General features: G+C 45.5%; 6 protein-coding genes across 6 annotated transcripts; 4 read left to right on the forward strand and 2 right to left on the reverse strand.

Moving 5' to 3' along the window:
• Positions 1–138: 138 nt before the first annotated feature.
• GGI43DRAFT_225083 (fungal specific transcription factor domain-containing protein) lies at positions 139–2,442 on the reverse strand. The gene is made up of 6 exons (XM_083200423.1): positions 2,159–2,442; positions 1,514–2,073; positions 1,176–1,449; positions 944–1,116; positions 715–892; positions 139–663 (listed from the first exon to the last, which is right to left on the reverse strand). The coding sequence occupies exons 1-6, from the start codon at positions 2,337–2,339 to the stop codon at positions 200–202; spliced, it is 1,830 nt and encodes a 609-aa protein (XP_083056170.1). The 5' UTR covers positions 2,340–2,442; the 3' UTR covers positions 139–199.
• Positions 2,443–3,201: 759 nt separating this feature from the next.
• On the forward strand, positions 3,202–5,238 carry GGI43DRAFT_225067 (flavin-containing monooxygenase). The gene has a single exon (XM_083200422.1). It carries the CDS (start codon positions 3,487–3,489, stop codon positions 5,164–5,166), a length of 1,680 nt encoding a protein of 559 aa, XP_083056171.1. The 5' UTR covers positions 3,202–3,486; the 3' UTR covers positions 5,167–5,238.
• Positions 5,239–7,615, reverse strand: GGI43DRAFT_225066 (uncharacterized protein). Its single transcript, XM_083200421.1, has 5 exons — positions 7,316–7,615; positions 6,745–7,260; positions 6,318–6,577; positions 6,101–6,216; positions 5,239–6,044 (listed from the first exon to the last, which is right to left on the reverse strand). Exons 1-5 carry the CDS (start codon positions 7,362–7,364, stop codon positions 5,312–5,314), a joined length of 1,674 nt encoding a protein of 557 aa, XP_083056172.1. The 5' UTR covers positions 7,365–7,615; the 3' UTR covers positions 5,239–5,311.
• Positions 7,616–9,637: 2,022 nt separating this feature from the next.
• GGI43DRAFT_416459 (NAD(P)-binding protein) lies at positions 9,638–10,781 on the forward strand. Its single transcript, XM_083207292.1, has 3 exons — positions 9,638–9,863; positions 9,927–10,275; positions 10,347–10,781. The coding sequence occupies exons 1-3, from the start codon at positions 9,665–9,667 to the stop codon at positions 10,690–10,692; spliced, it is 894 nt and encodes a 297-aa protein (XP_083056173.1). The 5' UTR covers positions 9,638–9,664; the 3' UTR covers positions 10,693–10,781.
• A 1,766-nt stretch (positions 10,782–12,547) lies between these two features.
• GGI43DRAFT_225120 (NAD(P)-dependent alcohol dehydrogenase) lies at positions 12,548–13,828 on the forward strand. The gene is made up of 3 exons (XM_083200424.1): positions 12,548–12,925; positions 12,990–13,419; positions 13,480–13,828. Exons 1-3 carry the CDS (start codon positions 12,643–12,645, stop codon positions 13,763–13,765), a joined length of 999 nt encoding a protein of 332 aa, XP_083056174.1. The 5' UTR covers positions 12,548–12,642; the 3' UTR covers positions 13,766–13,828.
• A 576-nt stretch (positions 13,829–14,404) lies between these two features.
• Positions 14,405–16,333, forward strand: GGI43DRAFT_416463 (SDR family oxidoreductase). Its single transcript, XM_083207293.1, has 4 exons — positions 14,405–14,962; positions 15,059–15,135; positions 15,186–15,969; positions 16,032–16,333. The coding sequence occupies exons 1-4, from the start codon at positions 14,661–14,663 to the stop codon at positions 16,177–16,179; spliced, it is 1,311 nt and encodes a 436-aa protein (XP_083056175.1). The 5' UTR covers positions 14,405–14,660; the 3' UTR covers positions 16,180–16,333.
• Positions 16,334–17,431: the final 1,098 nt, after the last annotated feature.

Below are 17,431 nucleotides of genomic sequence, written 5' to 3' on the forward strand. Positions count from 1 at the left end.
GCCTCCAGTCTATCAAATCTATCATCTATTCCCGACAGATCGCGCCTTGATCTAATATTTGGATAGAACGCAAAATAAATATGCTATACTTCGAGAAGTCACTCATATAACTATCACGAAGCTATATAGTAGTCATCGTTTGAAATGTAATTCACTCCATCATATTTACAGTTGGTATATCTAATGCTCTACTGTTAGGCTAATCAAATATGAGAGAAGTCGAAAGATCGCCATGCTCAAACTCTTGTGCAAGCGCTAAAATATCATCTGCACCCGTAGCGAAAAAGTCAAAGTCGCCGTATGCATCATTCCAGCCATTCATACCCGCATTCTGTTCTAGCCCACCATTTGCATAGCTTGCAACGAGCTCTTGAAATGCTTGTGTTCTGTGGTCATTGGCACCAGTCTGCCGGTTAATGTCTGATGAAGCCGCCAGTGGTGACACATGCTGTCGATAGGGTTCTAGCAGAGTTTCAAGGTGCTCCAACTCGGCCTTTCGCAGTCCCACGACCACGTTTCCTTTCCTGGCCATCTCTTCAAATACGATTGAAACTGCCCGACGCCATTCTGAGTTTGGAACGTATATTGGTAAGAAAACGGAAAGAATAGAGAGTAGCATTGCTGAAGAGAAGGCATACTCCAGCTGGAACTGTAAAAAGGTTTCTGTACAGGGTTGTTAGCTTGCTTCTTGTAGACGGTGATAGATCAACTAGCCAAGCATATCACGTCCCGCTAATTCCACGAGAATCATCATCATCGTTGTTGCGGACCGTGCAGATGTTTCAAGTAGCGCTGCAATTGGACCGGCCCGCCATGCACCGTCGGATTGACCAGGTGAGATGCTACGAAATAGAAGCCAAATCACCAGTGGTCGGGTAGCAAGCACGATACACTACGTATCAACGGTTAGTAGAAACAAGGACGTGGAATCATGGATACGAACGTGGTGGTGGCAGAGCGCTGTATTGTAGAACATTTTGGGCAGCTCCCCTCCCCCGGCTTTGAAAGTGGAAGTGACTTCGTCCAAGTCGCGAGACAGGTCAGCAAGGCTACGCAAGACAGCAGTGGTATTTCTAACAAAGTCGTGGGCTGGGTCGTCGTCGAAGCCACAGCTGACTGTGATCAAAATAAAATTAGCATGTCGGCAACATTGGCATAGAGGCACAGAGCCATACAGTTAGAAATATTCGATACGAGCCGAGACAAACGTGTTCGTAGGGCTAGCGCTTTTGCGGGCATGGATGACGAAAATCTAACGGGAGGCGGCGTGGTGATACTGTTCTGCGGTACAGCAGGCGGACAGCCCAACCCGGCTGTGATCTCTTGATCAAGAACATACATTGCCCACCACGTGTTACTGCAACGGGCAGCAAGATCTGGACCAGCAACCTCATCTGAAACACTGCGGTGAAGTCCATCATGTAGGGAGAGACGGAGCGCTTGACCGATCTGTGTTAGACGTAGCAAAAGTTAGCTTTTAAAGTTCAAGAGGAACAGATGGATGTAGACAGACGTATTGATATGCGGGAGATCTCATGTCAATTGAATGAAAGTACAACGCGGCTAGTGACAAGACCTCAATCGCTAGGAGGGCTGGGCGATCATCTTGAAGAAAGGCAACATCTGGGAGTAAAGATAGAGCTCGAGCAGCGAGATCGGATCCCGGAGGGGCATGAGAAGGACCTGCTGCCAGGTCGGGAGAATATGTAAATGCCTTCCCGAAGGCAAGGATCAGTAGGTATTCGACAAACCATAGGTGATTCGTTTGTGCTGTCAGTAATGGCTGCTTGTGGAAATCGTCAAAGAGGCGGAAAAACCTTGTCTCGTCAATGATACAAAAGAGCTCGCCCAGGTGAAACTTGACAGTGTTGTATAATAAAAGTGCATAATCTAATGGCGGAAGCCTGGTTAGATCACTAGCATCTATGCTAGGTTTTGACTGCCATTGGAGGCGAAAGGCTGCACCATCCAGATTTAATGGTGCTCGCGGTGTGTCAGGAGAGTTTGGAGCCTCCTCTAGGATAGTAAATGCCCTACGACAAAAGGTCCAGGTAGATGTCGGGCCAAGGAATACTGTCCATTCTCAAAGTCAGTAATCTGCGCCGCTGCCTCTAGCAATACTAAATTGTTCAAATGACTTAGGGAGCAAGCGACATACAAAGGCGATTAGCATCTGAGCCTTGCACATAAGCGATTTCCTTGTCCACAAGTGGGTTCCTGGATCGACTAGACGAGCTCGGGGCGGCAGTGTGTGCGGTGGAAGCTGTCTCAATGTCAGTACACCACTGGGAATACGGGCGGACCAAACAGACGTGATTGCTGGCCGACGGTATTACCATAATCCTCGTTCGGAGATATCGATGGCTGTGGTTGGTTGAAGTTTGTGTGTGGACGCCTATGTGTCGGCGCTATCCCCGACGGCGCGGAGTCCGAGGCCGAAAGGGAAGGCAAACTCGAGACCGTCGCCGTCGAAGTTAGTGTCGGCGTCGGCACTTGCTGCGATTGACTTGGAGGTCGAGATTGAGAACCATGAGGCTGAGGCCGAGATGCACTGCGCTGCAAATCGCGAAGATACTGTTCGGGGACCGAGACGTAGTTTTCGTCGGCGAGGTAGACGCACGAGTCGCGGCGTCTCTTACATCGGTCGCAAGGCCGACCGCCGGAGCATCTCACTTTCGCTGTGCGGCACGGCTTGCATCTGTTGCATGTTTAATATCGAATACTGCGATCGGTTTCCATCACTCGGATCTCATCTCGCCCCGTGGGGAAATCTAAGTAATTTGTGACTTACGCGCGGATTCTGCGGGATAGATACGGAGGGGTCACCGGAGGGGCGTCCTGGCCGATGTCCATCCTGTTGCTTCGAGTACAAGCGCTACAAGGCTGCGATGATGGAAAATCGAGTCTGTAGATATTCTAGAGAGAGGTGGCAAACAGTTGACAAGAGGGAAAAGCGACCTCTTGGACATTTGACACTCGCTGCGTTATCAGGATCCAAAGCCTGGGATAACGAACGAAACCTATTGCTTAGAGCAGGGTGGGCCCTCTTCCCCGGATTTCTTGTGTGGAGTATAGACATTGGTAAAATCTTTATGATCCGCTAGTATGCAAAGAAGACTAGGTTCAAATGCTGTAACGTAATTGAAGTTGGCCACAGGAGCCAAGCACCGTTTACAGCTGGATGCTTGGTTGGCTTTCAGAGTGGTCAAGTGGCGTTTCCCCTCCTCGGAACACTGCCCGATAGTTTGCCAGAACCGCACCATCATCTATACAAGACACAGTAGCCCCCGCTTCGTCGGACTGATAGGCGAAGCCATCTGGTGGAATCGCTTAAGTCATGTTGATGTCTGCCATGCAAATGAATACTTTATAATCTGGACCGATCACCATGTCTCGACTTCATTGCCCTATCATATTAGTTTGATATTGTTTATTAGTCGCAGAATACAAACTGCCTTCCTGTTCCCTCACGAACAACGCCTAAAAATGGGCTCGCAAGGATATGCCACATCTCATCAGGATTTTGATGTTTTCATTATTGGCGCCGGATTATCTGGTATATGTGCCCTTCATCACATCCGTAAGCGTTTTCCTCAGTGGCGCGTCAAGGTTGTCGAAGCCGCATCGGATGTAGGTGGTACGTGGTTCTGGAATTGTTACCCTGGTGCGCGGTTCGACTCGGAATCTACATCATATTCCTTCTCATTTGACCAGAGTATCCTTGATGATTGGCATTGGAAGGAATCCTTTTCTCCGCAACAAGAGACTCTCAAGTACATTAATTTTGTTGTCGACCGACTTCAACTTCGGCGCGATATACAACTGAATACCCGCATTATATCAGCACAATGGGCAAATGGTGAACGGAAATGGCATTTTACCGATGAAAGTGGCAACCTTTACACTACAAGGTTCTATGTTTCTTGCCTAGGATTCCTCTCTAACCCTACGCTTCCTGCCATTCCGGGTATCAAATCTTTCCAAGGCCGTCACTTTCACACATCAAGATGGCCCAAAGACTTGCAGACAAAGCAAATGTTTAGTGGCAAGCGAATTGGAGTCTTTGGAACCGGTGCTACGGGTATTCAGACGATCACGGCGCTATCTAATGTGCCAGATATCAAGTCATTGACCGTCTTCCAACGCACGGCCAACTGGTCTGCGCCACTCCGAAATTCCGAAATCTCGACTGAGAAAATGAAGGAGCTTCGCAAGGAATATCCGCGCATCTTCCAGCAATGCGCTGAGACACCCACATGCTTCATGCACGCGCCGGACCCTCGCAAGTCTTGCGATGTGACGCCCGAAGAGCGCCGGCAGCTCTGGGAGAGCATCTACGCCAAGCCCGGCATGGCCAAATGGCTAGGTGCCTTTATTGACACCTACAGTGATCGCACGGCAAATAAACTGTACTCTGATTTCATGGCCGACAAGATCCGGGCCCGGGTCCACGATCCACAGACCGCAGAGAGTCTGATTCCAAAGGACCATGGCTTCGGGCTTCGCCGTGTGCCCTTGGAAAGTGGCTACTTTGAAGCATACAACAAGCCGAATGTTCATCTTGTCGACTTGAAGAAGAATGCGGTTGATACAGTAACTGAAAAGGGTATCCGATTGCAGGATGGAACTGAACACGAGCTCGATATCTTGGTGTATGCTACTGGATTCAACGCTATCACTGGAGCTTTTGTTGGCATTGATTGGCGCGGTAAGAACGGAGTGCCATTGCTCGGTAATAGTGATACGAAAGACGGCAACCGAGCGATATGGGTAGACTACCGTCCTCGGACTTATCTTGGACTCACTGTACCAAAATTCCCAAACATGTTTATGGTCCTCGGCCCTCACCAACCATTCGGCAATGCAACACGCAGTATTGAGCATGCCGTGGAAGTCATTGTCGAAATGCTCTCTACATGTGAAGACAAGGGGTATACATACGTGGAGCCAACGGAGGAAGCTGTAGATGCCTGGACAGAGCATGTGTGGGAATGTAGCGAAGGGGCCTTGCTTAACGAGGTGGACAGTTGGATGACAGGTGTTAACAAGAACGTGGCGGGCAAAACGCAGAGAAACGTTGCGCGTTACGCCGGCAGCGCCATCGAGTTTCGGAGGAGATGTGAGTTAAGCAGGCAGCGTGGTTGGGAGGGGTTGACTTTTGCCTAAGAGAATTGTCTATGCTGTGGTTATATTTCACATAATTCTACTCTGAGTCATAATAATGAAAAATATTTATAATTCAGAAGTAATAAAGTAGGCTAGCCATAACAATTCCCAAGACGCCATTCCAAAGTCCTACGTCGTCAATCCATTAATTAGTCCCTCCAGTATTATTACCATCCAGTTCGGTTCTTTCAAGATGCGATATGTCCTTCCACAGCTTTTCTAAAAATTCATCACATGTGTCGTGCCATATAACACCCTTAAACGCAGATTTGAGTTCTTCCTTTGTCCACAACATTAGTGAAGCACCCAGTGGCTCCATCTTTTCCACAAACCACCATTTCTCATCCCATTCTGAAGAGGCTCCATACCCCATAAATAGTACCCATAGCAACCAAAGTTGTCTTTCAGGGGTTACATTCCACCACTCTGTATCTTGCATCTCTAAGGAATCTCGTAAACGCCGAGAGAGTGTCTGGAATAGCTTTGATCTGACAGGAAGCTCTCTTAATATGAGATAAAGGTATATATATGCCGCGATATTCATCAATACAGAATTAGATGAAAGATATTCAGTGGCGTTGAGAGCTTCTAGATTCATGTTTTGGAGAGTGAGAAGGTCATATTCGACGCTGTATATTTGATTACTCATTGATGTTCCATCCAGGCGAGCATCATACTCTGGGCAAAATGCGATGGATAAGCGTCTGAGAGACCGGAAGATTGAGTTTATGAGCGAGCCAGAGCCGAAAGTACGTGCCGGAGAGAGCGTCATACTCTTCATGCCCGTCGGCAGCTCGGCCTCAGATCCCGTAAGTTTCAAAGGTAGGAGAGGGAACGATGGTTTGCAGTCCCAGATGTTAGAGTAGCATAAGTCGGCCCTGTGGATTAATGAGTATATATGAAAGAGGAGTGTAGGTTTGCAATAAGCACTGACCATGTTACCACATTTCTATGCATGCTTACGACATTTTCTATACCTCCTCGCTGATGAACCATCAGTTGGAGGCCTTGCATATGGATTTTGGCCAGGTCAAATTTGCCAGCGAGATTCTAGAAATACATTTGTTTAGTAAAAGATATGGAAGAATGGAATTTCTTTTGTTAAACAGAAGAAGAAGCAGAAACAATCGAGATCATAGGGGCAATCTTACCTCTCTCGTAATTACTAATGAAACGGCTGCAATGAGAGTATCTCTTATCGCATTCTCTTTGATAGCCTCATTTATCAGCCGAAATGCTTCTCTCCCATGGAAGAGACTCCCAGGAGAATCAATTAGGCCGTATTTCATATTGTAATCCAGAGAGACGAGATACAAAACAGCATGAAATAAAGCGAGCTCCTCTCTGACGAAATACCAGCAGTCTGATGATAGATTGAGGGCAATACAATTAACAGCATAATGCTTTTGATCTGTAGCACAAATTTCATAGATTAGTATTTGCTTATTTGTAGTGCATATATTGCCGCAAACCAGGTGGGTAGCGTTGCATCAAATATTAGAGAAGTTGTGAAATGTGCATCAATCATGGAAGAAGAGTGTAATGGTTGGGGATCGATATATAATTCAGCTAACTCACAATAAAAGATAAACTGTTCACTCTCAGGGCCCATTGGAAAAGAGAATGCATTGAAAGGATCTGAGTTTGCGCCTTTCCTCATTAATAGATCCCTATCTGGCATAAGGCTTTGTCGAATGGACCATTTTGAGTAAAGTAAAATAGCCTTTTTAACAGATTCTTGGTCTTGTTCGGATTCTGAGGTTGTCGTAGATTCCAAAGCAGCGAGCTTTGCTTTTGCAGACTTCTTGGTTTTGCGTGGCTTTGTACCGATTCTAAACTTTCCTTCATATTTTTGTTGCGACTTTACTTTGAGTGGGACTGCAGCTGCCGCAGCCATTTCATCTGTTGTTGTTGGGTGGTTTTGTCTCCAAACGTAGTTGCGCATAGCTTGACTGCGAATACGTCTGGACACATTTTTGTTGCGCTCATCTGCTTCTGTTCCGGTAACGGCGATGAATTCGAGTGGTTGCACATCGTACTCGTCAGTGTAGGTAAACCTCTGATCGTAGGGTCGAGAGGGAATATTGAAGGTTACTAGTTACACAATCAATGGTTGATACAAGGAATAAAGCATGAAATAGATGTATACCATTGTTGTGGACGAATCCGGAAGTCCCGTACGTTTCATCTCCACTCATATTCGCGCTTTTTGAGCTCGATGGGCCTAGTGGTTGGCCAAGGGGAAATCTGGGTCTACGGAGTTGACAATATTGTTGGGGCTTTTGTTGAAGAGAGATAGAAAGTAGTTTAAGAAACTAGAGAGAGTGAGTTCTCAGAGTTGAGCAAGGCGATTGTTCTAAGCGGGCATAATTAACCACGATGTACGAAACCAGATGCTCATTATTAATCTCCGGCGTTCTTCCCGATATCTATGCGGAATAGATCTAACTAGGCGCGGTTTGGAGTCATGTCATTGCCCCTCTTCTTTTTCTCATGGCTTGTTTTACAAACCCTTTGCTTAGTCAATCATTCCGTTTGTGGCTTAATATAGTCCGAGTCGGTCTTACGCCTGAGCCGATACGAACGCAGCTTCGTGCCAAAGGGGCGACGAAGTGATTGTCAAGCCGGCACAACTATAAGATGAAGACTATTTACGGAAAAAAATGAATAAGAACTGGCCAATAACATTTCAGTATAAGAATTTGCCACAGGGATAGTTGCGAAAAGGATTTGATTAAATTTGAATCCGAATCCGGGAGTGGGAATACGCGTAGAAATCTAAGAAGAGATTGGAAGGAGATAGTGCTGACTGAACGGACTACTTGCGCTAGACAAGCGGTTTTGACGTGCTCGGGAACGCTGAGCAGTTTACTGTAGCAATTGAAACTTTCAAGCATTCCCACCGATTCGTGTTTGCACGTGTACTATACGCAAGCTTACCAAATAACAGTGTGTCTATAGAAAGTTATAATAGTACATATGTTATTTTCTCTGATAATGAAAATTCTGAAAAAGTTGGCTCCTTTAGGTAATCCAGATGACAGTATTCTCGTTTTCTCGCGTCAACTACGACTGTAATATACATGCCACCAACATCACTATCCTTTAATGACCTGAATGACTTGAATAGGAAATAGAGGGCGGAATATATTGAGGTATTTCTCAAAATGGTGATCCAACCGCCCGGTTCGTATTTTGAGTGGGCAAATATAGCTTTAATTCCTCCGTTTACAGTCACATTATGCATAGTCCACTTGAAAGTTAGCCCTGTAACCCACAACTGACTTACAAACCGAGTCAGTGTCTATAAGACTACGGGATATGGTTTCGGCGATTATTATTATGACGTTCGGCGATATGCCTGTTCGTATAGCCACCACTTCCTACGCTCTGCGCGCTGGTTCGCACCTGTTTGGGCTAGAACTCGATCCTTCTAGAAATATTAGAAAAGCAACTACTCTTGAGCGAAAATAATGCGTCAGAGGATTGATAAGCGTCAAGAATAGGGGTGATAGGGCAAATAGGCTTGTAAGACTGATGAGAGGGCAGTTCAGCTCGCCTACCTGGATGTACAAAGCGAGAGTTACCATCTGACCTCGAGTACATCCATGTAACTAGAGGATAGTGCAACTGCCCCACTAACGCCTGGCCAAGGTTATGCCTAGTGCCGGGAAATCAGTAGCAGGATTGATAGCATTGGTCCTTGCTGTATCCACACTGTATTACGTTCACATACTTGGAAAGAAAACAATTGATATGCTGCGTTTAAGGCTGAAAATTATTAATAATTAGAAAAGTGTATATGAGTTTTAACTGGATATGCAACTTGGAATGTGATTTACACTATAGTTGTTGGTTATAATAGATGAGACTCAACTACATCAAGAAATACATGTTAATACATGTCTCCTGGTGAAGAATGGGATATTCACATGTGGGGTACCACCTATACATATGGGAGACTACACATACGGGATACTACACATATGGGATTTGAGACATAGTCGCTAACTAACAAAGTTGATGTTTTCTAGCATCTTTAAGATTGTTTCAATATCTTTTGCAGATTAGGGAAATTTATTACAAGCGCTAACAAAAGCATCACGTAGTCGAGGGAGGGGTACGTTTTCATGCTAAGATGTCACACTGTAATACTCGGTAGCTCTAGTGCCCTTTCAGACAGGTGGCTTATGGCATCCATACCTGCTAAAATCAATCGTCTGCTCATTATTAATCTTGCGGCGCCTGAGTTGGGTATGACATCGGACTATGATGCCATTTCTGATGCATGCTGGCAGGATGCATTTGGGTAGTAGCACAGATATAAACTTGGATATAGGCCCAGGCATATATAAATAGGGAAAAATAACCATTAATTTTCAGACTTCTGGCTTCATCAGTACAAAAGACTTTACCTCTTTTGCATTCATCTCACAGCTTATCATTTCTTACAATCTATCCCTTGTATCAGCTCAACTTCACCATAAACAAAATAACAATGGCTCCTTCAGTCCTCGTCATCGGTGCAGGCGGCGCGTTCGGAAGACCTCTCATCGAGGAATTCATCAACCAAAAGTCTCTCTTCTCCAAGATTGGCGTCCTGTCAGATCCCGCCAAAGTCTCCAAATTTTCCGACTTCGCCGCTCAAGGCATAGAAATCGTTTCGGGCTCTTTCTTAGACCCCAAGTCGTATGATGGTAAGTTGTTTGTGTTGCCGAAAGATAAGTCTTTGATGAATAGCCAATTGACAACTTCGTTAGGCTTTGAAGTTGTGGTGTCTGTGGTTGGCAACTCCATCATGAGATTGCAGCCTGCTATGGTCGAAGCTGCCATTACAGGCGGAGTCCGCCACTTTTATCCATCCGAGTTTGGATCAGATGTCGGCCAAGAAAGCCTACGCACTTTCCGCTATTTTCGCGACAAGCGAGTCACCCGCGACCATCTCGCCGCCAAGGCAAAGGAGTACCCGGACTTCTATTATTCGCTAATGTTGACTGGTATCTTCACCGAATGGACTGCTGATCCATTTTATAATGTCGATGTTGTAGCTCACACTGCAACTCCATATGGATACCCGGACAAGCCAGTTCATGTAACATCGATCCCTGAGTACGTTTGCCCCAGTCCCGTGTTGGCTATTATTTAATTTACTGAAACTGATATTGAATGTTTTCTTTTAGTATTGCGCGATATACTGTTGAGTCAATTTTATTGCCTCTAACTCCTGGTGTTCAGAAGCGTGAGATCCGAGTAGTTGGAGAGAAGACTACTTTCCAGAAATTCATCGACGATTTGGGAGAAGCACAGGGAGTCAAGTATAAGTTGACATACCTGGATCCCGAGGAGGCTGCCGCAAACCAGAGAGAAGCTTGGGCTCGTGGTGATGAGACCGCTGAGCTGATGTGGTCCGTCAAACCAATCGCAGCCAGCGGAGTCGCACTTGTTCCTGGGCAGCTGGATAACGATAAATTTTCATTCCGCCCAGAATCTGTTAAGGAGACAATGAAGAGGGTTTATGGGCAATAGAGTTGTATTTTATGTATTGGTAAATGGGATTTAGACATGGGAAATAGACAAAAGAGTCACCTCAAAATGAGTTGTGTGGCTGCGGATGGGAAAATGTTTCATAAATTAGAATTCAGGCTTATTAAGAAAGACATTTTCATAATCTTTGCAATTACCAGCTTGGCAACTCGTATATTGGCTCCATAGTGGAAATTCTCTGAATACCGTAGGGTATTCAAGTTATGATAAAATCTCCGGCTGAAATTATGGCTATAAAAGCGCTCCAGTGCTGGGCTGAGAAGCTCTGTTTCTCCGCTTTCACAATCGTAGTTCCACAAAACTTAGCCTAAGAGAAATTTTGACTGTAGCTTGTGATATGCAATAGCATTGTCGTAGAAGATAGTTCTAATGTCGACGGCAGGCTTGTATGATGAGGCAAGGTGGATGGCTCGTAAGACGTCTAATCTCGTTTGCATAGACCCATTATTAAAAGAACCGTTAAAAGCTCAAAAAGGCATTTCACAGTTGCTAAATATCGTATTTATCCCCGCCGTATATAAAGAACTCATTTGACTGGGGCGGATTATCCGTCAATATAGACTCAAGTGTGGCACCACCACTGCGTCGGGAGCATCAAGATGGAGACGGGCAAGGATTAGAGTTATATTTAGTACTAGAAGCTATGCCTGTGAAGGTAGGTATTCTGATTCATGAGATGATATCTCACCTAATAGGTAGGACCCTTTTAACGCGATAATGAAGCAATACGCGGAATATAGTCGACTTGGACCAATGTGGCATTGTAACCGAAGCAACATTTGTATAATCTATTTACCACGTGCTACTATCTGGAAATTATGGTCAAGCTCATAATTAGTAAATTGCTCTACTACTGTCCGTTACTGTTATGATTGTATGAACTCTTCTCCAGCTCTCCAGCATAAGACAAGCTCTCTCACATGTCTGTCGCTTGTTAGTCTGCTTTGAGCCAGGGCCAAAAGGCTGAATGGCAGTCGGTACGAAGAGGTACTTGTCTGTACAAAGAAAAACCATCAATCAGATTAAAGGTACTTTGCCCACGGGAAAACTCTGTCTGTGGCTGCCCTACTAATCAGCTCGCAGGGAGCATCCGTCGTAACGCCACATAGCGCGAGCCGTGATAGCACTAAGAGTCATCCACAGCTTTCCAAAATTACCCAAAAGGGATGCCGCTATGCATCAGTGGGGCCTTCAAAAGATTTCCCTTTTCAGAAACCGCAGTGCCTTAGCGCTCTCATAGCTCCTGAACTGTCCCCAGCTTATGCCTGTCAAGATAACGCTATGCGGTAATGGCGCCTGTATTTCGTCACGATCCTCTCTGTTTGGTCCCGAAATCTCTTCAAATCTCAATTTCGGATTCGATCCCAATGTCAGCCGCGATTCCGACGGCGACGTAACTCGGCCATCCCAGAAGTTGTTCCATTAGCTTCTTGATTTCTCCAATTTTCAGCTCTAATTGTCTTCGTAAGCCATGTTACATATGTTTTATGGGGCTCCATTATCCAAATATGTTGATGTTGAAGAGTTAGCTTCCTAGGCCGATGGAGCTAGCAACCCGCTTCAAACTTCCTTTGTTTCCTTGAACTTCGCAACCATCTATACCACATTATAAATCGATGCACTACAGCTGGGCGTATTATCAATCACTAAGTGTCCTATTATTCACTCTTAGAGGTGACACTAAGTTTGAATGCACGTTGCATTACCAATCTTGGCTGAATGGATCTTGGTGTAATTGGTAGAAGCTGAAGATGGTACGTTAGCCACTTCAATTGCTGGCCTCAGCAGTTCCACCATAAATACCAGTTTCCTGGCCCAAACAACAATGACTGAAATATCTTTGCATCTCATCTCACCTTCACATTCTAAATCAATTAACTTAAACCCACAATACAATTACATTAATTCAACAATACACAAAAACTGCCCAACATGAGCTACTCTTTCACAGTTCAGCGTGGATCTGCGAGTGGACAGATTGTTGAAGCCACTTCACAGCGCCAGCTTGGCCGCAACGAAGCCTATCTCAAAATCACACACTCTGGACTATGCGGAACAGATGAGCATTTCCTTCATGCCGGCGTGGCTTTGGGCCACGAAGGCGTAGGTATCGTCCAGGATATCGGCTCGGATGTTACCGCCGTCAAGGTTGGCGACCGAGTCGGATTCGGATGGGTCCACAAGACTTGCGGGCACTGTCAACCTTGTCTTACTGGTAAGTTTTAGCGCCCTGCAATCAGTTGCCCAACCTATACATAGGTAGCTAACTCTCTGTCAAGGACTGGATGTCTATTGCGAGAACAAGACAGAGTTCGGATCTCATGACCACGATGTTGGCTCTTTTGCCAGCCACGCTGTCTGGGATGCGGATTCACTGTTCAAGATCCCTGATGGTCTTGATGGCGCTTACGCTGCTCCTCTGATGTGCGGCGGTGCTACAGTGTGGTCGCCTTTCGCGTTGTACGGTATCAAGCCTACCGATCGTGTTGGCGTCGTTGGCATCGGAGGACTGGGACACTTGGCCATTCAATTTGCTGCCAAGATTGGATGCGAAGTAGTCGTATTCTCAAGCAGCGAATCCAAGAGAGAGGATGCACTGAAATTGGGTGCAACTGAGTACCACGTTTTGACTGCTGATTCTTCACTGGAGGGCATTAAGCAAGTGAACCACATGCTGCTCTGCGGAAGTGCGCAGCCAGACTTCAAGCGGTAAGTAAAGAGCAAAAAAAATCTCATCAACAATTCTCGGGGACTAATGGGTTTATGCAGAATGATCCAACTGACTGCCACGGCTGGCAAAATTTACGCTTTGATCGTTAGCTTTGATCAATCTGCCGTTCCCATGATGGACTTGTTGGTGCGAGGCATTAGCATCCAAGGCTCTGCAGGGGCACCCCGGGCTGAAATCCAGAAAATGCTGGAGTTTGCAGTCCGCAATGATGTCAAGCCCACCATCATGAAATGGCCCCTTACCACGAAAGGCGTGGAAGAGGCAATGACGGCTTTGAGAGAGGGGAAGATGAGGTATCGCGGTGTCTTAGTGGCAGAGGAATAAACTTGTCTAGCGAATAGGATATAGAATCGGTGTTAAACATGAGGGGTAAATTCATGCTTGTAGATTGTAAATTTAAAAAATGCATACTTCATTACTGTCATAAGACATATCAGCTGAAAGTATTAAATGTTCTACCTATGTTACATCAAGAACACATCTTTGCTCAATGACTGTGACGCTCTAACATTACCCCGCTAATTTTAGAATCTCAAAACGAATAGAGATGTAGGCACCACTTAATTGCCCTGTCAATTTTTTCGCCGCTGTAAGAAACTCTCTGGTTATAGTTGCTGAGCCAGTTGTCAAGTTTGTCGCAACGTGGGAATAACAAATTTTCTTGTATCTGGATACTGTCTATACAGTTACCTCGGGAATTCCGGAGATGTGATTGCGTCCCATGGCGTTCAACGATGCAAACTATTTTGGCTCTGAGCTGTGTGCTAGCTGCGGACCAAACTAGAAGAAATTTTAGTGCATGGGTGGTGGACTAGTTGCTGCAAAGAGAGAAAAGAGGCGTTTGGCTGTGGAGCAAAGGCTGGGATGGATGGATGGATGGATCCTGCGGGGTTTCCAGATAAGGTAGAAAATGGTTTCTTAGCAATCAAGCCGAGATGAGTTTCCAAGACAGTTGGCGAATAGGCCACTTGTATTCTAATCCGCAACTCGTGTATTCTATCCACCAAACGCTTAGAAATTCTATCATCAGTCAGCCAAAATATTAGCCCATCATACTCTTCGTTGCGTGCGTGTGAAATATATAAATACCTGCATCCTCGCCGGACGTAGTGACATAATTTTCCTCATCACTTGCATCCACACAGCGATTAAACACCCTTTACTACTCTTTTATTATATCAATTCTTTTACTTTATCATTGGCCATTCCACTGTTTACAATGGCTTGGAACAGCGTCAAGACTCACAGCGTCTTCTCCAAAGACGAGTTCTATGGCCTCCCTACATTCCCCGATGCGGAAGGCAAGAAATATTCTGCCATCGTGACCGGCGCCAATGGTATTACTGGCGCACATATGCTTCGCGTGCTGGCTGAGGCTCCAGAACGTTGGGGAACCATCTATGCACTGAGCAGAAAGCCACCTACGACTCTCGTCAAAGGCAACATCAAGTATCTCGCAGTCGACTTTTTGGAGTCGCCTGAAAAGATTGCCGAACAATTGAAAGAACACTGTGTAGAGGTGTAAGTTAATATTTTACAAAGCAACTTCTATTTTTTACGGAATTACATTCCGCAAAGCAAAGGTTGCATGATTGACTGATCTGACTGTGTTATTAGAGACTATGTCTTTTTCACTTCATACATCCAACCCCCCGGCGTCTGGTCTGACACCGATGAGTTGGAGAGACTGAATAGTGAGTCAACGATTTAATCATCAGTTAACTTCTATGTCTAACAACTGTAGTGCTTCTGTTGTCCAACTTTCTCTCTGCATTGACCCTGGCGCAAAAAGTCCCCAAGAGATTTCTTCTCCAGACAGGCGCTAAGCATTACGGATTGCACCTTGGGCCTGCCATGAACCCAATGGAAGAAGAAAACCCTCGCGTCTTGTCAGCACCAAACTTCTACTACCCACAGGAAGATTTACTCTGGAAATGGTCAAGCGACAACAACACTGAATGGAACGTTACTCGACCAGGTTTCATCATTGGTGCTGTGCGCGATGCAGCAATGAACGTTGCTTTCGGATTTTCTCTGTACGCTGCTATCCAAAAAGAACTCGGAGGATCACTTGAATTCCCCGGTGATACCGCCGCTTGGGATGTCGAGAAACACCTATCGTCTGCACTTCTTATTGGCTATCACGCTGAGTGGGCAGCGCTCACACCTTCTGCCCGCAACCAAGCCTTGAACATTGCTGATGGGGGTGTTTTCACTTATGGTCAATTTTGGCCCGTTCTTGCCGCTCTCTATGGCATTCCCTATGGAATCCCCGAGGAAGATGATTCCAAATACCAGACTGTTGAATTGCCAATTGTTCCCCCGCCTCGAGGCTTTGGACCTGCTGGCAAGTTCAGGGTTGCGTGGACATTCGAAGACTGGGCAAACAAGCCTGAAGTTAAACAGGCATGGGAGACTTTGAAGGCAAGGCACAATCTGACACCGAACCCCGATCCTTTTGACAAGGTACCAGAGATATTTGGTCTCTTGGACAAGGAGATCCTTGGAGGTTGGGGAAGAAGCTTGAGGTAAGAATCATCAAATGCACACTGCTATTACAGAATTAAGCTAACTCGGTGGCGATTTATAGCATGACCAAGAGCCGAAAGCAAGGATGGAATGGCTTCATTGAATCGGGCGACTCTCTCATCAAGACCTTTGAAGAACTTGCCGCCCTGAACATGATTCCTCCTTTCAAGCGACCGCAGCAACTGGACATTAAGTATCACGGATATTGAACACGAAATTGATGATAGAAAAGTGGTTTATTCTCAGTGGACACAAGCCAACACATCTGAAGAGTTTCCATGTCGAATACTGATTGGTCTTGGCCGCTGAGCATTATTTATTGGCTATGCATTTGATAGAATAATAAAAGAACTTATTTAGCGAGTTGTAATGTCCCATTTGTCCAGCGACCCTATTCATGCGATGCAGCCCTGCATGCAGCCCTGCCCACAAATTCGCCGTATCCCATTAATGCCGAGGTTTTCTTGTTTCTTATACGCGTTCAGCAATTGGGAGTACAATGCAACAGTCATTAATGCATTGGCCAGGCGGATAGCATGGGACTGAAAGGCATTGATGCTCGCAAAATGGATTGATCGGTGGGTCATAATAGTTGGCTTCCCCAGGACTGCGTTGCTCTAAGGATGTAGGAACGCTGTACAATAAGCCACTAAAGGTAATGACATAAATAATAGCTCTCAACAACATTTTCTTGGTATTTTAAAGAAAATAAGAGGTTCTTAATCAAATATGTTACAAAAGAGAATCTTGTAGGCAGTTAACTTTGAGAATGACGAAAATACGGTGGTTAGCATATAGCAGGCTGTCTTACCTTTATGTAGCCGGCAAAGAGCTCTTAATCTTCACCTAAGATGCTATAAATAGAAAGTCTACGATTAATACGACCTGGTGCGCATCAAGCAAACGCACGTAGCGAATTCGTAATCCTCCGCTAGTCCTGTCAGGCATCTTGTTTGCATTACCATCCAATTATGTCCTCACTTATAAATGCAGCAGAATACAGTGTCTGAGACATGTCAGCCAGTATCTCTTTTTCCAAGTCATCTTAGCACTTTGCATGGCTGTAGCTAGTTATAGAGTTTGGCGAAAAGTGAGACGAATGAAGCCTTGCTTCCGACATTCCAGCAGGGCCTTGGGGCAGTGTCGTCTAGGCGTAGATGAAGTCCAGAGCTTGCACAAACATTTAAGCGTGCAGTGCATTACCATAGAATTTTCACGGAGGATGAACGATGAAGATGAGCTAGATGGAGAATACACTAAGGGTAAAGTCGCTCAGGTCACATTTGACTCTGAGAGCAAGCATATCTCTAAAGATGGGAGGCTGGAAGAGAATAATTATGAGTTGAAGGGCCGTCTAAATTTCTGGTTCACTCCACATGATGATGTAGAATTACAGTTTGTTAATATCTAGCTGTTTTACTGCTTCTACTGCCTCTATTACTTTTAGAAAATGAGACTCTT

Source organism: Trichoderma evansii (assembly GCF_050947405.1).
Source record: "Trichoderma evansii strain SZMC 28006 chromosome Unknown GGI43scaffold_28, whole genome shotgun sequence".
Lineage (NCBI taxonomy): Eukaryota > Fungi > Ascomycota > Sordariomycetes > Hypocreales > Hypocreaceae > Trichoderma > Trichoderma evansii.